Here is a 22,771-nt window from a genome sequence, read left to right as displayed (position 1 = left end):
TTCTCTATACATTGGGTTTTTTTCTTGTGTATGGGCTTGCTGCAACTATATTCAACAACGAGTCGTTAAATGTAGTGAAATAGCAGGATGTATGCCAAGCAGCAGTCTCTTTGTACGATCAGTATGGAATAATCAATCGGGAATATATTATGAATGGGTCCTTCCTGCGCAACGCCATTTAGCTCTAAACAGTCGCAACATTTAAAAAGCAGTACTTTGAAAATGCCATTGCACTAACTTAAAATTCTTTCACATTGTGAAACATATAACTTGAATGTTGGAGGATTTGTGATTTTTTTTTTCGAACTTTGCGGCTCCCTTCATAAAATTAAACATGGAAAATATAACTTTGCCAGCTGAGACTAAATGTCTTAACAGTTGCCTTCATTTGACCGGCTGTATTACGGGCGAAATGTGCAAAAATTACATAGAAAACGAATACATTTTCCCGAACTTTGTAGAATGGATCTATATCGGACTGTACATTATTCTTTTCTGTTGCGGAATAGTAGGAAATACTTTGGTGTGCTATGTCATATACACGTGCCATCATATGCAAACCTTTGTGAACATCTTCATATTCAACCTGGCCGTAGCGGACTTTCTGGTCATCTTTGTGTGTCTTCCCCCCACCATGATGGCTGACGTCACAGAAACGTGGTACCTGGGGGAAACCATGTGCAAAATTGTCCCGTTTCTACAGGTATGTTTTCTTCCAAAAGTGAAAACGATCTGGTAGATTTAATTTTTTAAAAGTTGTTACCAAGTAAATAATTGTCATGAAATAAAAAAAATTGTTGTTGAACGTCTTATCTGCAGCAATTTAATCCCAAGAAAGTTTAAATTCAAAAAAAAAACAATGTTTAATTCGATATAAAAAGCTAATTTTGACGAGAATTACTACAAAGCTTGAGGATACAAACTGCTGACCATGCTTTACAGGAAGATTAGTTCAATTTTGCTCAACCTCATAAATCAAGCTAATAATAAGTGGACTAAATGAAGAACAAGATGGAAAAAGAAAGGATCGAACATGTCCTTCGCAAGCAATTATTTAATCAAATGCCAATGTCTGTCTCCATAATATGAATTCCCGTATTACACTGCTGGAAATTTATTTATACACAGGCGTTGACAAACAAATCTGGGGTTTTTTTTCCTGGCGTTTTTCGCTGCAAGGAAATGGGTAATTTGATATGTACTTGTAGATCCTTTTTACAGATGTTGGTTTAATTATAGTGTATTACATGCATTGTTTCTCTTATCACTGACCCGTGCTGAGTTATTTAGTTTGCTGAGACAAGTAATTGAGAATGAAGAGAGGTTAGATAACTCCACCAAATACTGCAAGGTGTTTTTGAAATTAAAAAAGAACTAAAAAAAAACAACTTAATCTTTATTGGCACGAATAAAATAAATACAGCTGAATCTGCAAAACAAAAATGCTATTTAGATTTTCCCCCTATATGACATAATGCAAAGCATATATGTTATTACCAAAAATTTGTAAATTTGGAAAATGTGGGAGATCTTTTAAAGGGGCACGGTCACGATTTTGATCAAAATTTATTTTTCCGTTTTTAATGTTTGAAATGCGTCAATAAGGCATGTCAAATGCTCAACCAAAATTTGAGCGTCAGTCGTTGAGTTATAAGTGGGATACGGAACTCATGAATGTTTGTTATGTAACAAAGCTCATGTTATGGTTTTGTTTACATTTTGAATTTTTTAAGTAAAGAGCTAAAATGAATGTGATAAATGCTTGAAACTGTTTATTTATGTTCAACACTAAGCAGATATAAAAAAAAAAAAAAGATTGAAAAAAAACCTTTTTACAGTACATTGAACCTTTGTCAACAAAAACATTGCACGAGCCTTGTTTACGTGACAAAGAATTGTGAGCTCTGTACCCTGCTCATAACTCTACAAATGCCACTTAAATTTGGTTGATCATAAGAATGCCTTACGGAAGCATTGTACACTATAGAGATATAACAATCAAAATTTGACCGAAATCGTTAACATTGTCCTCTAAAATGCAAGATTTTTTTTGTGAAAAAAGCTGATAGATTAAAGGAAAATTTTATGTTGCCTTGAGCATATGACTCCTGAAAAAAAGAAAAGGAAAAATCAATTGGTAAATCTGGTCAAAGTAATCCCACTTTTCCTCATTTGATTGACTTAACTTGTTATGGTTGATCATAGCAAGCATTTCTTTTTAAGAGATAACGCTCTTTTTTATATTAATGCAAATTACTGTATATTCAAATGGGCACTTCTTTCAACGGAAATGACGGTTGGAATGTTGGAGTGAAAATTCAGATATACATGTACATGTTATGGTGCTTATCGTTAATGTGTGTACACAATTTTCATTTCGTAAAAGAATTATCTGGTCTCTTAAGATGATTTTTTTTTAATTTTTAAATTAATGTCTTCTTAAGTTTTGAGGGTTATTTTTTTATTTGCTAAAAAAGATAATGTTAAAAATATGTTCCAGCAATTTCAGACATCCAGTTGTATTTTTACGTAAGAAAAAAGACATGAAATATTAAAAACCATAGAACATTTTTTTTCTGTAATGCCAGAAGAGAGCAAGTCACTTAGATCAAGGATTTATTCACAAAAAACTATAACAGTAACTATTAAGCCCCACAAATGCACGTATTTGCTCTCACAAATTCAAATTATGTAACATATTGGCCATATCACTGCTAGCCGACGAACGGTAAAATATACAAAGAATCGATTTAAAAAGATTGAAAATAAATCAGTGTCCAGTAAAATAAACTTTAATCAGCGAAATCATTACAAAAAAAGACGATATACCACATTAAAATGTCAGTGGTTGTGAAGTGCGACTGTTTGATTTATATTTCAAAAAGGCAGTAGCTCTTTCATTAAAACTTTCAAACAGTTCTCAGACGCATCCAAATCTAATTTTTCCTCTCAAAGTCTTCGAATTACAAACACGAATTTGATCGCGATGTAACGGAATGTTTCAGAGCGATTTTTTTTATTCTTGTGTTAGAATCTCTTTTCCATATTGATCAATTAAAGACGAACAAGCTATTCCTCTCCATTGCTCGACGCTTGATTGTCATCAAGATTTAATGATGACGAAGCTACAAGCTTGAGCCGTGTACATGGATGTCAGTTACCCTTCAAAACAGATCTAATGGCTTCTTTTGTAAATTAAGGAGGCGAAACACATAAAAGATAGAGTATTATGAATGAGAAGCATCAAGCACGGACAATAGTTTTGCAGCATCAAGTTCGCAGACCCGTAGAAGAAATATGGATAAAACTATCGTAATCTCTCTCAAGTTTTGAACTTTTAACCTCATTAACTGGTGTTCAACCATTAAGTTTACTGCTATAAAGCAATATATAAAATTAATCCTTATTTTTTAAACCAACAATATCCCCCCTCCTTAAGTTGAAGAATTTGTGTTGTAAAATGTACAATAGGGTTGAGATTATTGCAATTTATTTATAATGTGTTTCAATTGGCATAATCAAGGAAATAACCATGTAAATTAAATGTCACTTAGGAATTCTTTTTTGCAAATGTGCACATATTTGTCTATTGAGGACGTTGGTTACGTGGCCCTGGAGAAAAGAAGGCTGATTACTTTTTACAAGTTTTAGTTACAAATACGAATATCTATAAGGTAAAATGAGATAACTCGGGATCGGTGCAATACCTTAAGTAAACAAAATGGCATTAAATTTTGCATTTAACTCGATTTTAAACTTTTGAAATTAATTACAAATTAAAAGTCAATTCATTTATCATGTAAACAAGAAAATGTTACAAAAACACACACAGTTTGTTGCAAAACGCGAATATCCATATATTGGTCTTTGGTTAGCAAAATCAGCTATATACATCAATTGACATCATAAAACTCGGTGATGGAAAAGTAATATACAAGATTACGACCTATTGTGAAGGGGTTTGGAACGGTCTGTATATTAATATGATACAGAAGTTATAAAAAGAGAATGCTGTTCTATTCCACCTTAAAAAAACGATACAGCGTTTTATATATGACAGTCTCCAATGTGCCTTATGTAGAATGCCGTCGATCCTAGTGACGGTTTATGGGGAAATAAACACCCGGAAGTGGGAAGTTTACTTGTTGCAGCATGGACTTGGTTCTTCTTGATTGTTCTTAATGTGCTCTAACCTTGTTTAGTGGTCCCGAACTCTTAAAATGTATTTCTTAATAAACTACATGTAATATTATGTATGAAACAGTTGATCAAATTGTATATTAAGCATAGCAGAGTGAAGAAATTAAATAACTATAGATACAACCAAAAGGTCTTCGAAAACAATTTCCTAAATAGTTTTTGGCTGTTCTGTATGCTTGTGTTTATCTTCGAGAGCAAGTACTGAGGTACCCGGGTCGAGGTCAATGATACAAGTATCTAAAACAGTACTATGTGTGTTGGTGTTTTTTAAGGATCTTTAAGAATACTTTTCAGAAATTTACCGATTGCCGCTGAAACACTTCTGAATTTGATTTTGGCTCAAACGTTTGCCAGTTAACCGTAAGGTTACCATGTATGCCTTCATTTTGTTATTTATAGAACTACTGTTCTAATCGAAGTACCGAACACTCTTTCCAATGGAAAAAATGCAAATAATGAATAATCATACTGAATTATTTTTAACTGAAATAAATTGAGCAAGCTCAATGGATGCAGTCAACCTTTTCAGAAGAAAATCCACTTTCAATGTTAAATAGTATTGTCATCTTTCAGCGTGTACAAATGAGCTAAATCCCTCACAGATTTACTCAAGGATTTACTCACAGAGTTCCTGACCCTCAGAGGTGAAGGTTATTCTAATTTTAGATACTTAATTTTTTCGGGGTGTTGCCATTACTTTGCCCAGTCTTCTATAATGATGCTCAAAAGCCTTGAGCAGCTGGTAAATTAAACCTGTTTTACGATTGCAATTTGCACCGTAATAAGATTACGTAACCAGAAAATGCAATAAAAATCAATCGTTTGCTTTGCGTCAGTGTAATTCATTACCAAATGAATTAGTTAAACAAATATTTTGCCAAGGTGAATGACATTTTGATGATGTGAGCAAAATTACGAAAAACGCAATGGTTCACGCGAGTTACATAACAATTAATAAATGATACATTGGTATATCAAATAATGTTTCACCTTCGTTTTACCAAGCTTTCCTTACATTGAAATAAGATTGTTTTTGGATGTGCTCATCAGAGTCTTAAAAGCTTTAAACTCCCAGGAATAATCAAGCGCTCCGCGATTGGTGTGTTGCTTTACGGTAAAATCCGGGTAACTATTCTTGAAATAAATGGAGCATATTGTTGTCGTTTTCTTGCATTTGTAATCAAACAGACCTGGTAATCGTTAGTATAATCATTTATTAAACGCAACTAAGCCTGAAGCAATAACAGGATGCGAAAAACAATTTTTTGTTTTAAACATTAAATTGTGATTTTGATGAAAAAAAAATAAATAAAAACGAAACCTCCCACACAGCATTTTCACACAAAATGGGTTACATTCGTTAAAAGGTAAATGCCTTAAGGTTCAAACACTGCGAAAGCAGGAAATTTCAGTGAAGTTTTATTTCACCAAATTGTGTTAACTTGAAAATCATGACTACAAAGGACAGTGCTCTGAGACGAGTGTACCGAACAAAGAACATTCAAGAATTGGCCTCAACGTACTGATAACTGAAACGAGTTGAAATCAGATCTCGAACCCTGCTCCCAAATTTTAATGGAATATTTGGGGTGGGATGGGGGTCTTCTCGAACCCTGCTCCCAAATTTTAAAGGAATATCTGGGGTGGGATGGGGGTCTTCTCGTTGTTCATTTTACCAGACTAGTAAATTTGAGAGTAAATCATCGAAAGGTCCATAAATTAGCGACACACTTTGTAAAATATTTCATGTTGTAGAATAATCATTCATATTTTATCAATATAAAAAGTCGCACAAAAGATAGCCTTATACAAAGCCTCAGAAATAGTTTACTTTTTGATGAACGAAAGATCAAACACTTTCATCTCTTATACCAGTACAACTCATCAACAGTAAATTACAAAAGCCTGGAAACCTATGACGAGGATGCAAATTTTATATAACCAAAAAAAAAAAACGCAAAAAATCCTGTTTTAGAAATAAAACATTCGAGCAAAAAAATCCTCAGGGATTTGTTTCCCCTGTAATTTATTTACGACTGAAATCGAGGCCGTAAATTCTGGTTAAATCCATTTATGTGGGACAGTGACAGGAGATGTGGATATTGTCCAGCTATCGGTTTCCTCATTGCTACCTTTCATCACCGTAATGTTGAAGCTCTCTAATTTACTGACCGGGTCCCATTTGTAATTATTATAGAACTATATTCCCAAGTCGAATAACTGAAGTAGCTTTTAATCAATTAACAGTTTATCAATGTTTCCCCTCCTTTAAGATAACTCATAAGTAAACATCTTCTGGCAAAAGCATTGAAGGGAAAAATCAACTGTAAATCCCCATTAAGGAGTGTAAACAAAGATATACGTAGAACGGAACTGATTTATGAACAATATCTGAAAAATCTGTACGGAAATCAGTGGAGCGGATGTGACATCACGAAATCATTGAATGTTATTTTTCGAAACAATGGTGCAGTCAATAAGAGATAAAAGAAATACTCCAAAATAAAATTTACTTTGACATTTTTATAGCCTGGTGATAAGACATTTGTTCTCGACTTGATTTATTACGCTTTGTTAATCAAATATAAATGTTGACAAATTCTCTAATAGTTTTTAATTAAGTTAAAAGAAGAAATTACTCATCATTTCTCTCGCCCAAAGTGTCCATGATTAAACAATCAATGAAATGCTATTCAAAAAGGCATTTAAAAGTGCAATTTATCGAGCTTAAGTTATTAAGGGTTGTTAAATGCCCAGAAACTCAAAAAAATGGGGGTTATAAAGTAAAAAGCCCAGATTTTTAGGTGGATCAAAAATGTCAGAACAACCCAATGCACGGTGAGTTATTTTTAAGACGGAAAATAATTCCAGACCGTTACAAGGATAAACTGGGCGAAAAGGGATTTATGCTGCAGCAATTGCCATAACTCAGTTATCTTTGACAGACCCTTTCTTTACCTTCAATCTCCTCGGATTAGCACTAATGTTGTACTGATATTTCAATTAAAACCATTTTAGAGAGATTCAATGATTAGATAATATGTTACACCGAGCCGGCGAATTTTACCTTTATCTGAATTCAAGAGTCGTTTTTTTTTCGAGCTCTGTCAAATATATTTAGAATTAAGCCATTAAATGCAAATCTGCAGATAATTAACGTCGGAACTGTTCATGCCAAATGTCCAGTGCATGCTAAATTATCTTAAAACAATACAAAGTGTCTACTACTTTATGAACTCTCGGAATATTTAATAAATAACAATTCTTATTTTAATAAAAAAGAAAAGAAATCGTTCTTTTTCAATTTTAACAGTATTTCGTGAAATACTTCTATTTTTAAAAAGACTCAGACGGCTATATATAAACGAAATTAAAGGAAAGAGTTTGCAAAGAAAATAAGGTGGAATAACACTTCTGGAAAAGTCACTTAAATTAATAGTAAATTATTTGATTATGAAAGATAAAATGATAAATAAACCGTACATATGTTAAAAAGTAAGCGAAAAATTTGCAGTTTGGGGATAAATATCTACAAAATTCAATTCAGTAAGTAACAGACAGACATGCAGACATTGCGGGATTTAAACTTTGGATGTACGATTCAACACTTTATCCAATCAGATATGGATTAAGTTACTTTTTGCCGTTGATAAAATCTTTTTGATAAAACGAAATGTCGTTTCGATCAGAGGTCAGCCATTTAGGTTATTCTATCTTACTTTTAAAAAATTCAATGTAGTAAATTACTTCTGTGCATGTAAAATTAAATCGTTGTATCTCTGTTTCCATTCTTCCATGTACAATATCTTTTTAATTGTATAAATAGATTTGTTTTACACACTCTTTGCATAGTTCAGTATTACAAGGTTCTTGAACAAACCATGGGAACCCAAATCAGATAAAAAGGGTAATTAACACATCATTAAAATAAGGAGAAGAGAGAGAGAGGGGGGGGAGAAAAAGTTCGACGGAAGATATCTATATTAAACCATGTCATATATTGCGAGAAAAACAGTTTTCAGGCAGGCCCTTAATCTAAATTGTTCAAGCAAAATGGCTATCATAATCACCAGACTATCTGACTGCAAAGAAAACATTATTTTAATAGTCAAGATTAAACAGGATGATTAGATTCACCAACACTTTATGACTGCGCTACAGCTTCATATGAAGAATACTCGGAAGACTTTATTAGTCGAACAGATTTAACTATGAAAGCTGCTTTGATCGGCAACGAAATGGCTAAACGTTGTATAAAGTTACAACAAAGCATCTCTCTAATAGGATTCATGGTCTTTTAATAGCTTTATAACGATAATTTATCCAACATCATTAACAAGTACTTAAAAATAAATTCATAAAGAGTGTAGGTATTGTGCTTGTGACGTCATCCTCCGAGTTACTAAGGAGAATTTTTTCTTACAGCGCCCCCATTTTTTAAATAATAAAACGCGCATAGCAAGGTCTGCATCCCGGAACATCAAAGATTCTACGTATGCCACTTTGCAAACATTTCCTGGCTATTCTAAATGCGTGTGGCCATGTAATAACACATGCATTGTTAGCAAATCGAACGCAGAATTTGAAAAATTGCAGATTGTTCCACTGGCCTTTCATATCTGCTGTGTCAGCATTACCATTTATGTTCTTGTGTCAGATCAAAAACTTGAAATACAATATTAGAACAAATTTAATCAGAATGGCAACAAAGTGCTTTCTATCTCAGCAAAAGAGTCGCATAAAAGCATTGTATGGTAACAGCGACCCATTTTCAAGATGAAAGTTACAAACAGTCTCCTGGATGCAGAGTCCATATGGTGGTTTGGTGGCAATAAAGTAAAAATTCTCTATGGAGATTTCCGGAATCAGTCGATCTGAAATCAGCGTTTGCGAAAGTCTAGCAATTATATAATTTTCCGAATCTGAAAAGTGAATTATGTAATAGAACAAGTCCTCGTTCATGTAAAGTGGTGTTCTAAACATAAGATTTCTTTTATTAAAATTAAATAAGTACGGCGGCGTGGAAGGGCCAGATGAAAAAATAAAAAATTCTTATTTGTTCGGACAAATAAGTTATTTGTTCGGACGAATTACGATTTGTTCGGACGAATAAGTTATTTGTTCGGACGAATTACGATTTGTTCGGACGAATTAGGATTTGTTCGGACGAATAAGTTATTTGTTCGGACGAATTAGGATTTGTTCGGACGAATTAGATATTTGTTCGGACAAATAAGTTATTTGTTCGGACGAATTAGGATTTGTTCGGACGAATTACGGGGTCAAGCCACACCTTTCCTTCAAATGATAAATTGCTTATAATATAGACATAGGGGTTACATGTATACTATCTGACATGTATGCAATATCTGACATATTGTGCTGTCAAGCTCAATTTTCAAACTCTATCTATCTAAAGGATTGGAGTTATATTATCATGGTGCCATGGGTTTTCGATAGTCTAAAACTAATGTTAACCTTAATGGTTGTCTCATTAGTCAACTTTGAATCTATTTTATTTTTAAAATCAGACATAGCATCAGAAATCGTCGATACAAAATCAAAGTTAGTCGTCATCATATGGAGTTTTTAATCTATGAATAGCCTGGATGCCGCATTCGACCGATGAAAATAGGCGTCAGATGTTTACGATAGTATGATTCATAAACAATATTTTTCAATAATAGTTAAGAAAAATGAGATCCAACCTTTTGAAAATATTGTATAAAATTGTCAATTGTTTTGTAAGCTTTTATTTCACCTTAAATCGTCTAATTATTTTAATTTTCCCCATAACTTGATTCAATCAGTTATGATTATTCAATCAGTTATGATTATTGATAATGTTTTTATTTGTGCTCCTCAGATTCCAAACATAGGAAAACTTTACAAAGCCATATGATAATTTTAACATGCAAATACGTCATCAGAGGTCTATTTGACGGACAATAAGTATTTCTATCATTAAATTCTATTTTTATTACTTTTTTGCATTATAGTTAGGATGTTGGGATATTTTGCTGACTTTATATTATAAAGTATAAGTAAAAACTAGTTTGTTTTATAAGTCACTTAAGTAATTGTGCGATTATTACAATTCCACGAAGCATATCAGTTAACTTTGATCGTATACATGTATATGTATAAAGTTAAGGCGAAAGATAATTTCGTTTGTCCAGTGTCCCAAGTAAACAGGAGAATGACTACATTTTCAATATAAACATCGACAATCGAAATCCACCTGCGGAATCATATAATTATGACTAGTGGAATCATTTCTTCTGGCATTGCGCGAAATAAAACTTATAGTTAGCAAAGAAAAAACCTGCGCTGCCTACAGTTGGCATACATCTATACGCGGATCTAGAGCCGGGGTGGTCGGGGGGCCTTGCACCCCCACCCCGCAAACAAAACTATCTATCAGACCCCCCCCCCCCCAACCACCACCACTACCCCGGTAAATTTTTCTGGATCCGCACATGATCATGTAAACTGATTAGGCTTTTCACATTTATGTATCCATGATTATGACTCTCTCTCTCTCTCTCTCTCTCTCTCTCTCTCTCTCTCTCTCTCTCTCTCTCTCTCTCTCGTTCTCTCTCATACACGTACCACTATTAATAACTTATCCGTCCGAACAAATCCTAATTCGTCCGAACAAATCCTAATTCGTCCGAACAAATAACTTATTTGTCCGAATAAATATCTAATTCGTCCGAACAAATCATAATTCGTCCGAACAAATCCTAAATCGTCCGAACAAATAACTTTATTTGTCCGAACAAATAACTTATTCGTCCGAACAAATCGTAATTCGTCCGAACAAATAACTTATTCGTCCGAACAAATCGTAATTCGTCCGAACAAATCCTAATTCGTCCGAACAAATAAATTATTTGTCCGAACAAATATCTAATTTGTCCGAACAAATCCTAATTCGTCCGAACAAATAACTTATTCGTCCGAACAAATCCTAATTCGTCCGAACAAATCGTAATTCGTCCGAACAAATAACTTATTCGTCCGAACAAATCGTAATTCGTCCGAACAAATAAATTATTTGTCCGAACAAATAAGAATTATTTTTTTTTCATCTGGCCCTTCCACGCCGCCGTAAATAAGCCAATAAGGCTTAAAAAAAATTCAGTAGCCTCCATAATAATATCGAACAATCGTCTATTTCTTCTTGTACTGATCGGCAATAACGATTTGTACGTGTATTTGCATGCATTTACTCGCTTTATATGAAATCAATGAGAGCTGTAAATAGAACAGTGATATACTTCATACATGTACTTTCTTTCGCAGTTTATAAGGCTATGAATCTAGCAGTCGTTGAAGACGAAAAAATGCAGAACCCGAGTGTTATTGATATTTTTTCCTATCTTTTTTTTGTTCAATTCAGTCGTAACTTTATCGTGATTTCTCTAAAACTTTTCCGATTTTAAATTTGTCATTTTAAATAAGCAAATATTTCACTCGACAACTATCATTCAAATATGGTCAATGAATATAAATAACACCATAGAATTATTAAACTATAAAAGAAAAATATTTTTTTAATCATGCCTCTTTAATAAAATGCAAGGGATCTTTATCGTGCTGATACCTGAAGATCCTGCAGACATCTGAGGCATCTGTCCATAGAACCTCTCTCTATACAATAACTCAAATCTTTGCGCTCGTTTTACATTTACATGTAGTTTATTTTGATCCAGTTCCTAAGAATATAACATTCGGGAATTTTCTATTGAAAACGATATACTGTGGTATATATATAAATTATTAGATATATAAATATTCAAGGGTATCAATTTTCGTGGATAAAGTGAAACGGACAGTTTCAAGTATACATAAATTCGTGACCAATAACCCTATCAATACAAAATGTTAATAGAAATTGTACTTCATTGAACATTGAATTTCATTGTCCTTGATGTTATTCCATAGTTCTTTATAACCACTCTCCCTAATTTCTTGTTCGAAACGATAATTAAAGTCTCAACTGCAAAACATGTACTTTTTGCCACAACTGCAAAAGGGGTGCGCTACTGCCGTGTTTGGTCCTTTTGAAACCTTTTAACATCCAAGACCTGCACTATTTTTATTTCCAGAATAATTGTTTGTCCAAACCAAACAGTCTGATGTTGCAAACACTGACATAAAATTTAAAAAATCACGGATGTTTTGGGGAAAAACAAATGATTAACCACCCACTAAATTTTAAGAATTTTACTTCCTGAATGTCTGCATCAAATATTACATACTAAGTGTAGCTCGCAGATATTCTCAATATCTGAAAAGAACTTTGATTAAATTTCTCGATAGTTTCCCGACCTCTCTTTAAGGATATGATTTACAACTTTATCTTCTGTGTGTTTTGCCGATGGCATTTTTTAAACGCATGCACTGCATAAACGCTGCATAAATAAACAACAAAAGATCAACAACACTTGTAATGCAAATGTTGCTTTGAAACACCGTATTAAGCGAAACAACAAACTCTATACAGGCCTGATCAACCAATATTTACTTAATTCACAGAAATCATAGGCGAACAAATTAAATCGGAAACAAATCAGCAGTTCACAGTGCTTAATCCTTGATGTTGCTTTACTAGTCGTTCGACTTAGATACATAATTGTAACCATAATATAATTGTAACAAAACCCTGTTCTCGATTTTGACAAACAGCTAATTTTCTGACCGATTTTGTGGAAATGTGTATGTGTCACCAAAATATCGTTATACAGCCTTCGTCACTATACTTGTCTTAAAATTCTAAGACATACTTTTAAAGTAGCTGTGAGGTTTGTTTATGTGTAAAAAAAAAAAATTACAGATCACGTGTACACTTCACTTACATGTACCGATTTAAGCTAGGTGCGTCGTAAATTGCAAAGAACTACATATGAGTCAAATTTGGCCCACTGGTACATTAAATTATTATCTTTTTTGAAATATAGTCGATATAATATATGATTCTTACCTATTTATTTGATTTATTTCCACTCATTGGCAGTATATGACGTCAGAAATGACGCTTTTTTGTAATATTAATTAATCAAAATCAGTCAAAAACTAACATTTTTCTTATCTTTTTTTGAAATGGGAAATAGAGAGCGACACTTTGATCAAAAACAAACGTTTTGTCATTCATAAGTCTTAGATAGATACATCTTTGATGAAAATATTTTATTTGTTCAAGCAATCGCTCAATGTTTTCTGAAAGAAAAACTGTTCGAAAACCAGCAGTTTATATGCCTAAAAAAATGCGAAAATGGCGGGAAAGTTTAACTTTTTGATGTCATATTTCAAAATTGTATGCATCAGGATCAAAATGAAAATTGTGGAAACAAATTCACAAGTATATCTGTAATAAGGAAGAAAAGTATTACAGTAAACTGATGTTGTTAATTTCAAGGGGCCATATTAAGCCAATATCATAAATCGTCCTTTAGCGCATGTACGGAGGATGGAGCCTAGATATGCGGCGTGTCATCCCAAATTTTTCCGTTGAGCTACTGTTTTACATCTATCAATCGATTAGTTATAAGGAACTTTTTGAAATGGCATTAAAAGTTGAATATGTGTGCCAAACTTAAAAGAGTGTAAAACTTAAAACATGGTTCTAACTAAACTGAAGTTTTTGGCAGACAGAAATGAAGACAGGACAAAAACATAATGCTCCCGGTCTTCTATTTTTTGGGTGGCAGGCCGTACATTGTACTTAGACGACTAATATGTCCGACTTTTTATAAGTAAAAAATAGTACATTATATATGAATTTCCTTCAAAAAGCTTAAGTACAATTTTTTAATTTGTATCCAAATGTTTCATACATTTCTTTTATTCAACACCTGGATTTCATTATTTTCCATTGCAGCATAATTGCAGCTGCACATGCGTTCGAGTTGATATTATTACGTTATATATATGCCCACATGCATCTCTCACTTCCATGAGTATATTATCTTGTTTTTTCCGCCAAAAAAAAAATTGATGAAAAGGTTATCTATCTAGCTAAGCAATTAACAATACCGCTTTCTTTGAAGAGTTGCGAAACAGTTCTATTTACAATATATGCTGAAAGAGGGAAGAATGCATGTGAGTTGGAGGTGTATAACCCCCCCCCCCCCCTAAAAACAAGACTTGTGTGAGTAGCAATGTACCAACAATGAGTGGCCGCATTTAATTATAACCAATCAATCTTTTCAATCATTTTAACCGTGAACTTCAATTTCTCAATTTCCCAATTGCCTTTGATGTTGACCTTAACAATGATATATAGTGACGTTATAAACAGACAGACAGACTAAACAAATCATATTTCCCATATTTTCAATCGCTGGAAGATCATAAGTGTAATTATAATATGATATAATGTTGAACGAAACGTGTCAAGTTTTTAAATAATTAAGACATCACTGATAGAAAATAATTCCGATTGACCATTTTCAAAACTTTGAAACGCCCGGTTATAATGCGATAAAGCGATATTTGTATTAAAAAAACTGTATTTTTCACCGTCCTGAATTGCAGATTTAAAAAAAAAAAAATTTTTAAATCGAGATTTAAGCCATTAAGCTGAAAACCTTTCTTTTATCTGTTTTATAATCACAAAAAGCCAATTTATGAAAAAGATAAAAGTATCGATTTGCTTAACATCGCTGTCAGATGAACAAAACTACTGTTAGCGATTTGAATTTACATACGAAAACCGTGATTAAAGGGTGGTTTTTTTTTCAAGAAGAAATCAAACACTGTGGTAACTGTGTGTCCCTATTTAACGTGCATTTACCTTACTCGCCATACTTTAAACTCTTAGTAACATGATCAGTATTATCAAAATAAGTCGTTAAAAAAAAGAATGAAAGAATGATTTTTTTAAAACAGTGTTTGCAAATTTTTTTCAAGCCATTGAGATAACTGCCCCCCACCCCATTTTTTATTATGTTAATTTTATTGAGAAGATGTACAATGAAACTGGACAGCAGACACATTCATTTGCATTCTATGAAAATCATGATATTAAAAAATTGTTCACAACAAATCAAAAACGTTATGCCAATTTTTAAGTGCGAACAGGTAGCGTTATAAATAAGCTCGATTTTTTTTTTTTTTTTTTTTTACATAAATCTGTATTTTTATATCCAATTTCATTCTTGTACATTTTTTTTTAAATTATGCTGCTTCGTTAACAATGCTAGCGGTAATATCATTAGGACAAAGATTCCATTTAAAATGCAAAAAAGGTAAATTCAAATGCAGCGTAACACTAACCCCGCCTTCACTCTCCCTCTTTCTTTCATTTTTAGTTACATGTAATTTCATGATTAAGCATTTCAAAGACGGTTTTGGTTGAGCTTAACTTTGGAATTTTTGGGGAATACTTTTTGCGCAGTAAGGAAATGACAATGTAGCAAACATGATATTTCAATTATTTTCTGTCAAAGACTTTACACGTGGGAAATGACTGAGCACGCCATGAATGGTCGGGGAATACCATGTCCAGTTGAAATAAAACGTGTTTGGAATGGCGATAGCCAACTTCGTTAGACCTATATTCATCTGTACAATGATCAGATTAAGACAGTTTCACCTTTATACAGAACGGTCTAATTCCTCTACTGTACAATATTTTCGAGTCAACTTTAGCAAAAAATTCACCAATACAAGGTTACAAGTATACTATTCAACCATTTACGAGTAATTTTACCATTTCCATACTTTGTTGAGTTTTAAAAAAAATAGACCCAATTTTTTTTTTGAAAATCCTGATCTCAGACTGATTTGGTGTTGGTTAACATTTACGACTCGTTAAAGTGTTTTCTCTCTTTCGCATGTAGATGTATTTATATCTGAAAATGCATCGCTGGGGCCATGAGTCGTGCAACAGCAAAGAATCTTAATCGTGTCGGTACAATCGTGAGCTCGAATCCAGTCACTGTTTTCTACAAGGAGACGCTTCATAAAAAACCCATCTAATATCAGAACACTATTGTTTCCAAAGATGATGTTTAAGCACTGAGTCAATTATTAACTATGTAATGACAGACCCATGGGCCTTATCGCTCACCTGAACCCAAGAACTCTGATACAACACTTGAGAAACTAGCATGTAATGTTAAGTATGATTTATAATATCATTCATAAGAAAGTCTTTAAAAATGTATAATTATTATTGTTATACTTTCATGTTAAATACTGAAATCTGATTGGTTTAGACGCAGTTCATAATTTTTTATATTACCCTCAGCGTTAGCAACGCACTTAGCAACGGGTAACATTAAAAATTGTTACATGCGCGAAAAACATGCGCGTACGGTTCGCCGTAGAATTCACGTTATTCCTATGTAAAAGCAGTTAAGTTTTCTTTAAAATTAAGACATTCAGTATAACAATATAAATAGTGCCTGTTTGGGAGGATAACAGTTGAAATTGACACCCCTTGAAAACCATTGTCAACCTCCGCTTCGCGTCGGTTGACAATAGTTTTCTCGGGGTGTCAATTTCAACTGTTACCCTCCCAAACAGGCACTATTTATATATTATTAAATGTCCAAGAGCAGTCGGTTAAATATTAATTCACATTAGATGAAGATACAAATAAACGTAAACAAGCGGGGTTTTTTTGTGTTGACGACAAAACTTGAGGGTCAGACGGAAGTACCAGATCGAACTTTTAGCTGTTTGCTCAGTATTGGTGTGATGCTAGGATTGTCAGCGTAATATTTAATTGCACGGTCTTTTTACAGTGTTAGAAGAGGAAATGTTAAGGCTACAGTTTAAAAAACACAAACAGTCGGCATGTTTTTGATCTTTTTTATTACCTTCCATAGCGATGCTAAATAAGCATAATCCCCCAATAACACCACTGCAACCCCAAACATCCTGTGCCCCAGCTCTTTCCAATATGTACAAATCTGTATCTTTCGAGAAATTATCCCAAATTATTCTATTTTGAAGGAAACATCTTCTTTGCTTCATCCTCAAAACAAAGGCTTAAACATGTTCTCAATGCACGCCGCTCCGTAATCGAATCAACCGTTGTGCTGGGTAAAAATTACGTACGATTACAAAGCAAACTTCCTGGTCGTTTATAGAGATATGTTTATCAGTTTAGAAAAAAAAAGTACGTTGGATATCCCGACTATAGGGCTTTAAGAAATAAATCCCATTGTTCCTGAGACATAATCCGGTTTCTTTCTACTGGAAATCCTTTTGATTTAAAATACGGAGTTTGTTTAATCCAATATTTTGATGAGTTATCAATATTACCAACAGAAATGCTTGTATGTCGTGTCCTTATTATTCATGGATCCAAATTAAATCACTATCTGCAACCATTAAAATACATGCAAATAACTGAGATGTGCAAATGTAAATGGGTTTTTTATTTTCAAAAATTCCTTTTTAAAGCAATATTCAAATATTGACAGATATTAATAGATGCATGACGTAAAAGAAAGTTAATTTTTTTAAAGATCAAAATAAAAATAAGTTTCTTATTTGTTAAGGGTCCAGTGCAAACAGCAGATTACAAGATTTGATAATTATATTTTTTTTAATATACTTTTCATTTTTTTTTTTTGGTCTAATGTTTTAATTCTTTTTAGAAATAGTTATCCCCTATGGACTGTCATGTAATGAATCATAAAACAATATAGTTTTTATTTAATGCCAAACATCATTTAAGGTTAATGGGACACTTCCATGTTCTGACGTATCGAAATAAACAATGAAATCAAATGTAATTCTATGAATAGTTTCTTTCTAAAAAATATTACATAACAACGTGGCGCAGTGGGTTAGAGGGTTCACTACGAATTTGTAAGTCAGGAGTTGGGATTTTAGGGATTTTTTCATTTCCAAAAATTTTTAAAACGTATTTTTTTATTTAATTTTTGTAAAATTTGAAAATTCTAAACCTTTGAAAGTATTTTGATTATAATGTACTTTAATCCACATTAATATAGACTTTATTCCACATTAATATCGACTTTAATCCACATTAATATCGACAGATGTCCCCATATCACCTTAACTGAATCGCATATTATAGAGTTCCACGCTCATTTGTATTAATTTGTTCACTGTATTTTTCACATTTAAAGCTTATCGACTTTCATTTTTGTTTGTGATCATTTAAGTATTATCTAGAAATGGCGAGTATCCTTGATAGTTGACTCTAATGGCCGTTTTATCAGATACCTTTTCCCTAAAGTTGCAACAAAATATGATTAACTGCTGTTAAAAATGAAATCAATATATATGCACTTTACGTCTTGTGATTTCCCTCATATTCATTGAATACGGTAGTTTAAAGATATCATATAATAAAAACAAAACTAAAATTGCATTACAAATTATTTATAAACTATCTTTTCAATATGTCACCTTAATCTTAAATTCTTCCCTTTCAGACAACCTCCGTGACCGTCTCAGTGCTAACATTGTCGGCCATTTCAGTGGAGAGATACTTCGCCATTTGCAAACCTTGGACAAGAAGGTTATCAAAGCGCTTCATTGTGAGAGTGATCGTCTGTATCTGGCTAATCGGATTTAGTGTTTCCATACCGGACCTGATCTTCTACTCGGTCACGACCACATTCCATGAGAGCATCACTTTCTATTTGCGTTACTGCAGCCGACAGTGGACATCCAACGACAACTTGATTTATAACCTTATTATTTTGATAGTTCTCTATTCCATCCCAATCTGCCTCATGGCATACACATACGCAATTATTTCTAAACAACTTTGGCGGAAAGACCTACCAGGAATCGTGGAAGCAGGTTTGATGCTTCTTTGATACTATATTGAATTGAATAAACGTATCAGTTTATCAAGTAAATTTTTATGAAGTTTAAAGATCTTTTGAAATATCAAGGTTTTCGGATGCCATTTTTATTTAACTGCAAAAACATTATAGTCTACATTGCATTTAATACTGACGCATATCAAATTGAGTAATAATTTGGAGTTAAGGTATATTCGAACCATTCAGTATTCAGTATAATTATACTGAAATCTGATTGGTTCATACGCACTTTGTAATCAGTTCTATTACCCTCAGCGTTAGCAACACGCTTGGCAATGGATACTCAGTAACACATGCGCGTAATTTATGCGCGTACGGCTCGCCGTAGAATTCACTTCTTTCCTATGTAAAAGCAATAAAGTTTTCAATATAATAAAATAAATAGTGCATGTTTTGGAGGTGGGGTGGGGGTGGGAGGGGGGGGGTGGGTTAACAGTTGAAATTGACACACCTCGAAAACCATTATCAACCACGGTTTCGCGTCGGTTGACAATGTTTTTCTCGGGATGTCAATTTCAATTGTTACCCTCCCAAACAGGCACTGCTACTGTTTATATATAATGATAATGTATGTTCCAAACATTTGCTTTCCATGCAAAGAAACATCCTATAAGCTTCTAGGTAATCCAAACAATGTTTTTTGGAGGGTTTTGCATGCTCTTAGTGCAAGCATTTTGTTGAAGCTGATAAATAAATAGGGACATTTTTATTGGTGTCTTCTGTTGTAAATTAAAGAAACCTAAAAGCTCTAATGCTTTTTTTCTTACATTGACAAGCTTCAATGGCCCTAAACATGTCTGCATTTTTTTATGCTTTCTATCAAACAATGTTGACCCGAGCTAGTCTGTGATTTTTCAAATTGGGGGGAAAGAGGCCACCCATGTGAACAATACTTTCAATTAAACATTGCCGGAAAAGAATAAAGTTACCTAATGTATGTAACATTTGTAGGGCATATGATAGCTCATACTTATGAAGAATTTATAAAGTATACATTGGTTTTCTCAGCAGAACATCGTCCAATGAACAAAATGACGTCATCGGGGCCAGAAAGCCAACTTCGATCCCGACAGAGGGCAGCAAAAATGCTTATAGCTATAGTGGTTGTGTTTGCTGTTTGTTATCTTCCGGTCTATGTACTGAATCTAACAAGGTAAACAATGCAGTGGAGTAAATACAATTGTGTAAAGAACAGAAGTGAAAAAATGGTTATGTATGGGTTTTTTTTTTCTTTGTTTGAAAATCAAGCAGCGTTTACTTCTTTTCATGCTATACACTTAAATCATTGATCTGAGAAAAGAAAAAAAAACATTTCTTGAACAGCATTTAATAGGAAGATGGATAACTATGTTAATAAAAATAGGTCGTGTGGATGTACTATTATAATAAGCAATCTCTTGCATGCGTGATAAAAAAATGTTTACAAAAAATAGACAACATTGCGTTCGATATAAGAAGCCTGTGTGATATTAAGAGATCAATCATATTGCAAATATTTTTTATCAGATCGGAAAGTTTTAACAATGTTACGAACGGAAAGCTTGAATAGATCACGGTATTGTTTTTTTTAGATCAGACAATCGTGTCATAGGTTATGTTGTTTACTCAGTGAAAAATGTATACTTTGCTCTGATTAATTTATAGAATCACGGCATCCTTTCAAGAAATCCCAGCGAACTGGATCTCCATCATTGTGCTTACTTCACATATCCTGTGCTACGCCAACAGCGTGGTGAATCCTTTCATCTACAACTTTATGAGCGGTGTGTATAAAAAATACCCTAATCTCTTTATAATCACTTACATCTTTGTCGAGGTTAAAATACAAAGTCTGTTCCTTTGCCTTTTATTTCATCAACAAATGATGCAATCGAGTATGAAAGAATGTGGTTTGTTAGTTCCCTGGCAATAATTCATTGGTTTTAAGCTCTGTGATTTATACCAATTTGTGTTTCGATACACAAAAAGTTCTCCTTAGATGTTATTTATGGTTCCTGGTTGCGTATAATGGATTATAACTGCTTATTATATACGAAGTGATTTTTTATTTTCTTAATTGTTCTTCAAGCATTTCAGTTTAGTTAAGCTTACTTAATTATTTCAAATTAAAGTAAATAAATATAAAAAGATCATTGGTGTCTTTCAATGCCCTTAACCACTAGTTGCAACCGTTTAAAATATTTTAAAAACTTATTTTATCATATTTTCCCTTTTGTAAAATAAAAAGTTCAAACTAATTGTTTTAATGTAAGCCCTTTGTGATTTATGTTTACAGCAAAGTTTCGCAAAGAGTTCCAAGCAGTCCTTCGACTGTCCAGGTGCAGATGCTCCAGCCGGAAAATCCGGATACCCTCGGTTTTGACGTCATCCAAAAACAAGAGTTCCCTTCCCAGGACCGAAGGATACGAACTGAATATCGACAACTCCAAACAAAGCTGGATCAAATCGTCAACTATAAGAAAGGAACAGAATCCCCAGGAGAAATACGGATGAAATATGATGAATGTACAACCGAGATATTTTCTTTGGTCTAGGTTAATTGGATGAGGAGTCCAACGATAATAGTGATGGATGACTTAATCCGATTATAAAGTCAATTTTCATTCTACACACGGACAGAATATGATATCAATGGATTTGTGACTCGTGACGTCTTCAAAATGGATTTGCTTTAATTAGCTGATTTTTCTTAGAAAGATGATTTGTTGACATGACAGTGCGGATAAAGTAATTTGTTTTTCTGTGTTAATTTTTGTTTTTTGTGTAATTATGTATAGGTCACGCGGTGTATTACAAAAAAGGACTTTTTAATATGCAGAATTGATGTCATAAATATTTATGCATACTAATAATAAGGAATTTAAAAAAAAAATTCTGTATATTAGTATTCGTGAAATGTATGCTGTACATAATTTCCACTCCTGCTGAGTATAAATACATGTACATGTACAGAATACACTGGTAGGATAATTGAATGAAGGCTGAATTAGGATACATTAATTGAATACATGTATTTCTTTTTAAAATGGTTTGATCATATCTATTGCATGAGTGTGTCAAAAGGGGTCGGGTGATAATTCGAAGTTGTAGCAATCATAGCTGTTGGAACCTCGAGATCTGAAGCAGTCCGCATGCGCAAACGTATAAAGGTCGAATATTTATTACATATCGAAATTCAATTAAAAGCATTCATTAAAAGATGTGAAAATGTAGGTTTTATTTATAGGAAGAATATGGCAGGACAACCGGCTTTTTTGTTTTTTTTTAATTTTTTATCAATTGTGTTAACTGTATCATATTTGTTCTTGGCAGAATCATATAAAACACGATAAAAACAACCCAGATTTGTTTTTTGGTCTGGTTACATTTGATGAGGGGTCCAACGATAATAGTGATTGATAGCTAAATTGAATTATTAAGGTGGTATGGGACACCATTATATGGCGTACTTCCTATCGAAATAAACAACAAAATCAAGTATAATTTTATAAATGTTTCTTCCCCATAATTGTTACCTAACAGAGTTGTGCAGTGGGTTAGAGCGTTAACTACGATTGTGTAAGTCAAGAGTTCAAACCCGTTGGGGACTTTTATTATTTCTACCTTTCCAACAATATTTAGAATATAATTTTTGGTTAAATATTGTAAAATTTAAAAATCTAAACTGGTAAAAGTATTTTGATTATAATTTACTTTTAACTCACACACAAAATAAAATGCACATTCGGGAAAGAAAAATGTATTCA

At 33.1% G+C, this 22,771-nt stretch overlaps 1 protein-coding gene across 2 annotated transcripts; it reads left to right on the top strand.

Annotated features, from left to right (window-relative positions):
- LOC105340591 (orexin receptor type 2-like) lies at positions 1-22,363 on the top strand. Of its 2 annotated transcripts, none has more exons than XM_011446740.4 (5): positions 1-703; positions 18,627-18,999; positions 20,037-20,178; positions 20,670-20,788; positions 21,301-22,363. In XM_011446740.4, exons 1-5 carry the CDS (start codon positions 335-337, stop codon positions 21,516-21,518), a joined length of 1,221 nt encoding a protein of 406 aa, XP_011445042.1. In that variant the 5' UTR covers positions 1-334; the 3' UTR covers positions 21,519-22,363. The 2 variants fall into 2 exon arrangements, with proteins under 2 accessions (XP_011445042.1, XP_011445034.1); XM_011446732.4 differs by having other exon boundaries at positions 4-703; positions 20,034-20,178.
- Positions 22,364-22,771: the final 408 nt, after the last annotated feature.

The sequence above is a fragment of the Magallana gigas genome, chromosome 7, assembly GCF_963853765.1.
Source record: "Magallana gigas chromosome 7, xbMagGiga1.1, whole genome shotgun sequence".
Lineage (NCBI taxonomy): Eukaryota > Metazoa > Mollusca > Bivalvia > Ostreida > Ostreidae > Magallana > Magallana gigas.
Note: the sequence above shows the minus strand (reverse complement) of the source record. Positions and strands in the feature narration are given on the sequence as shown.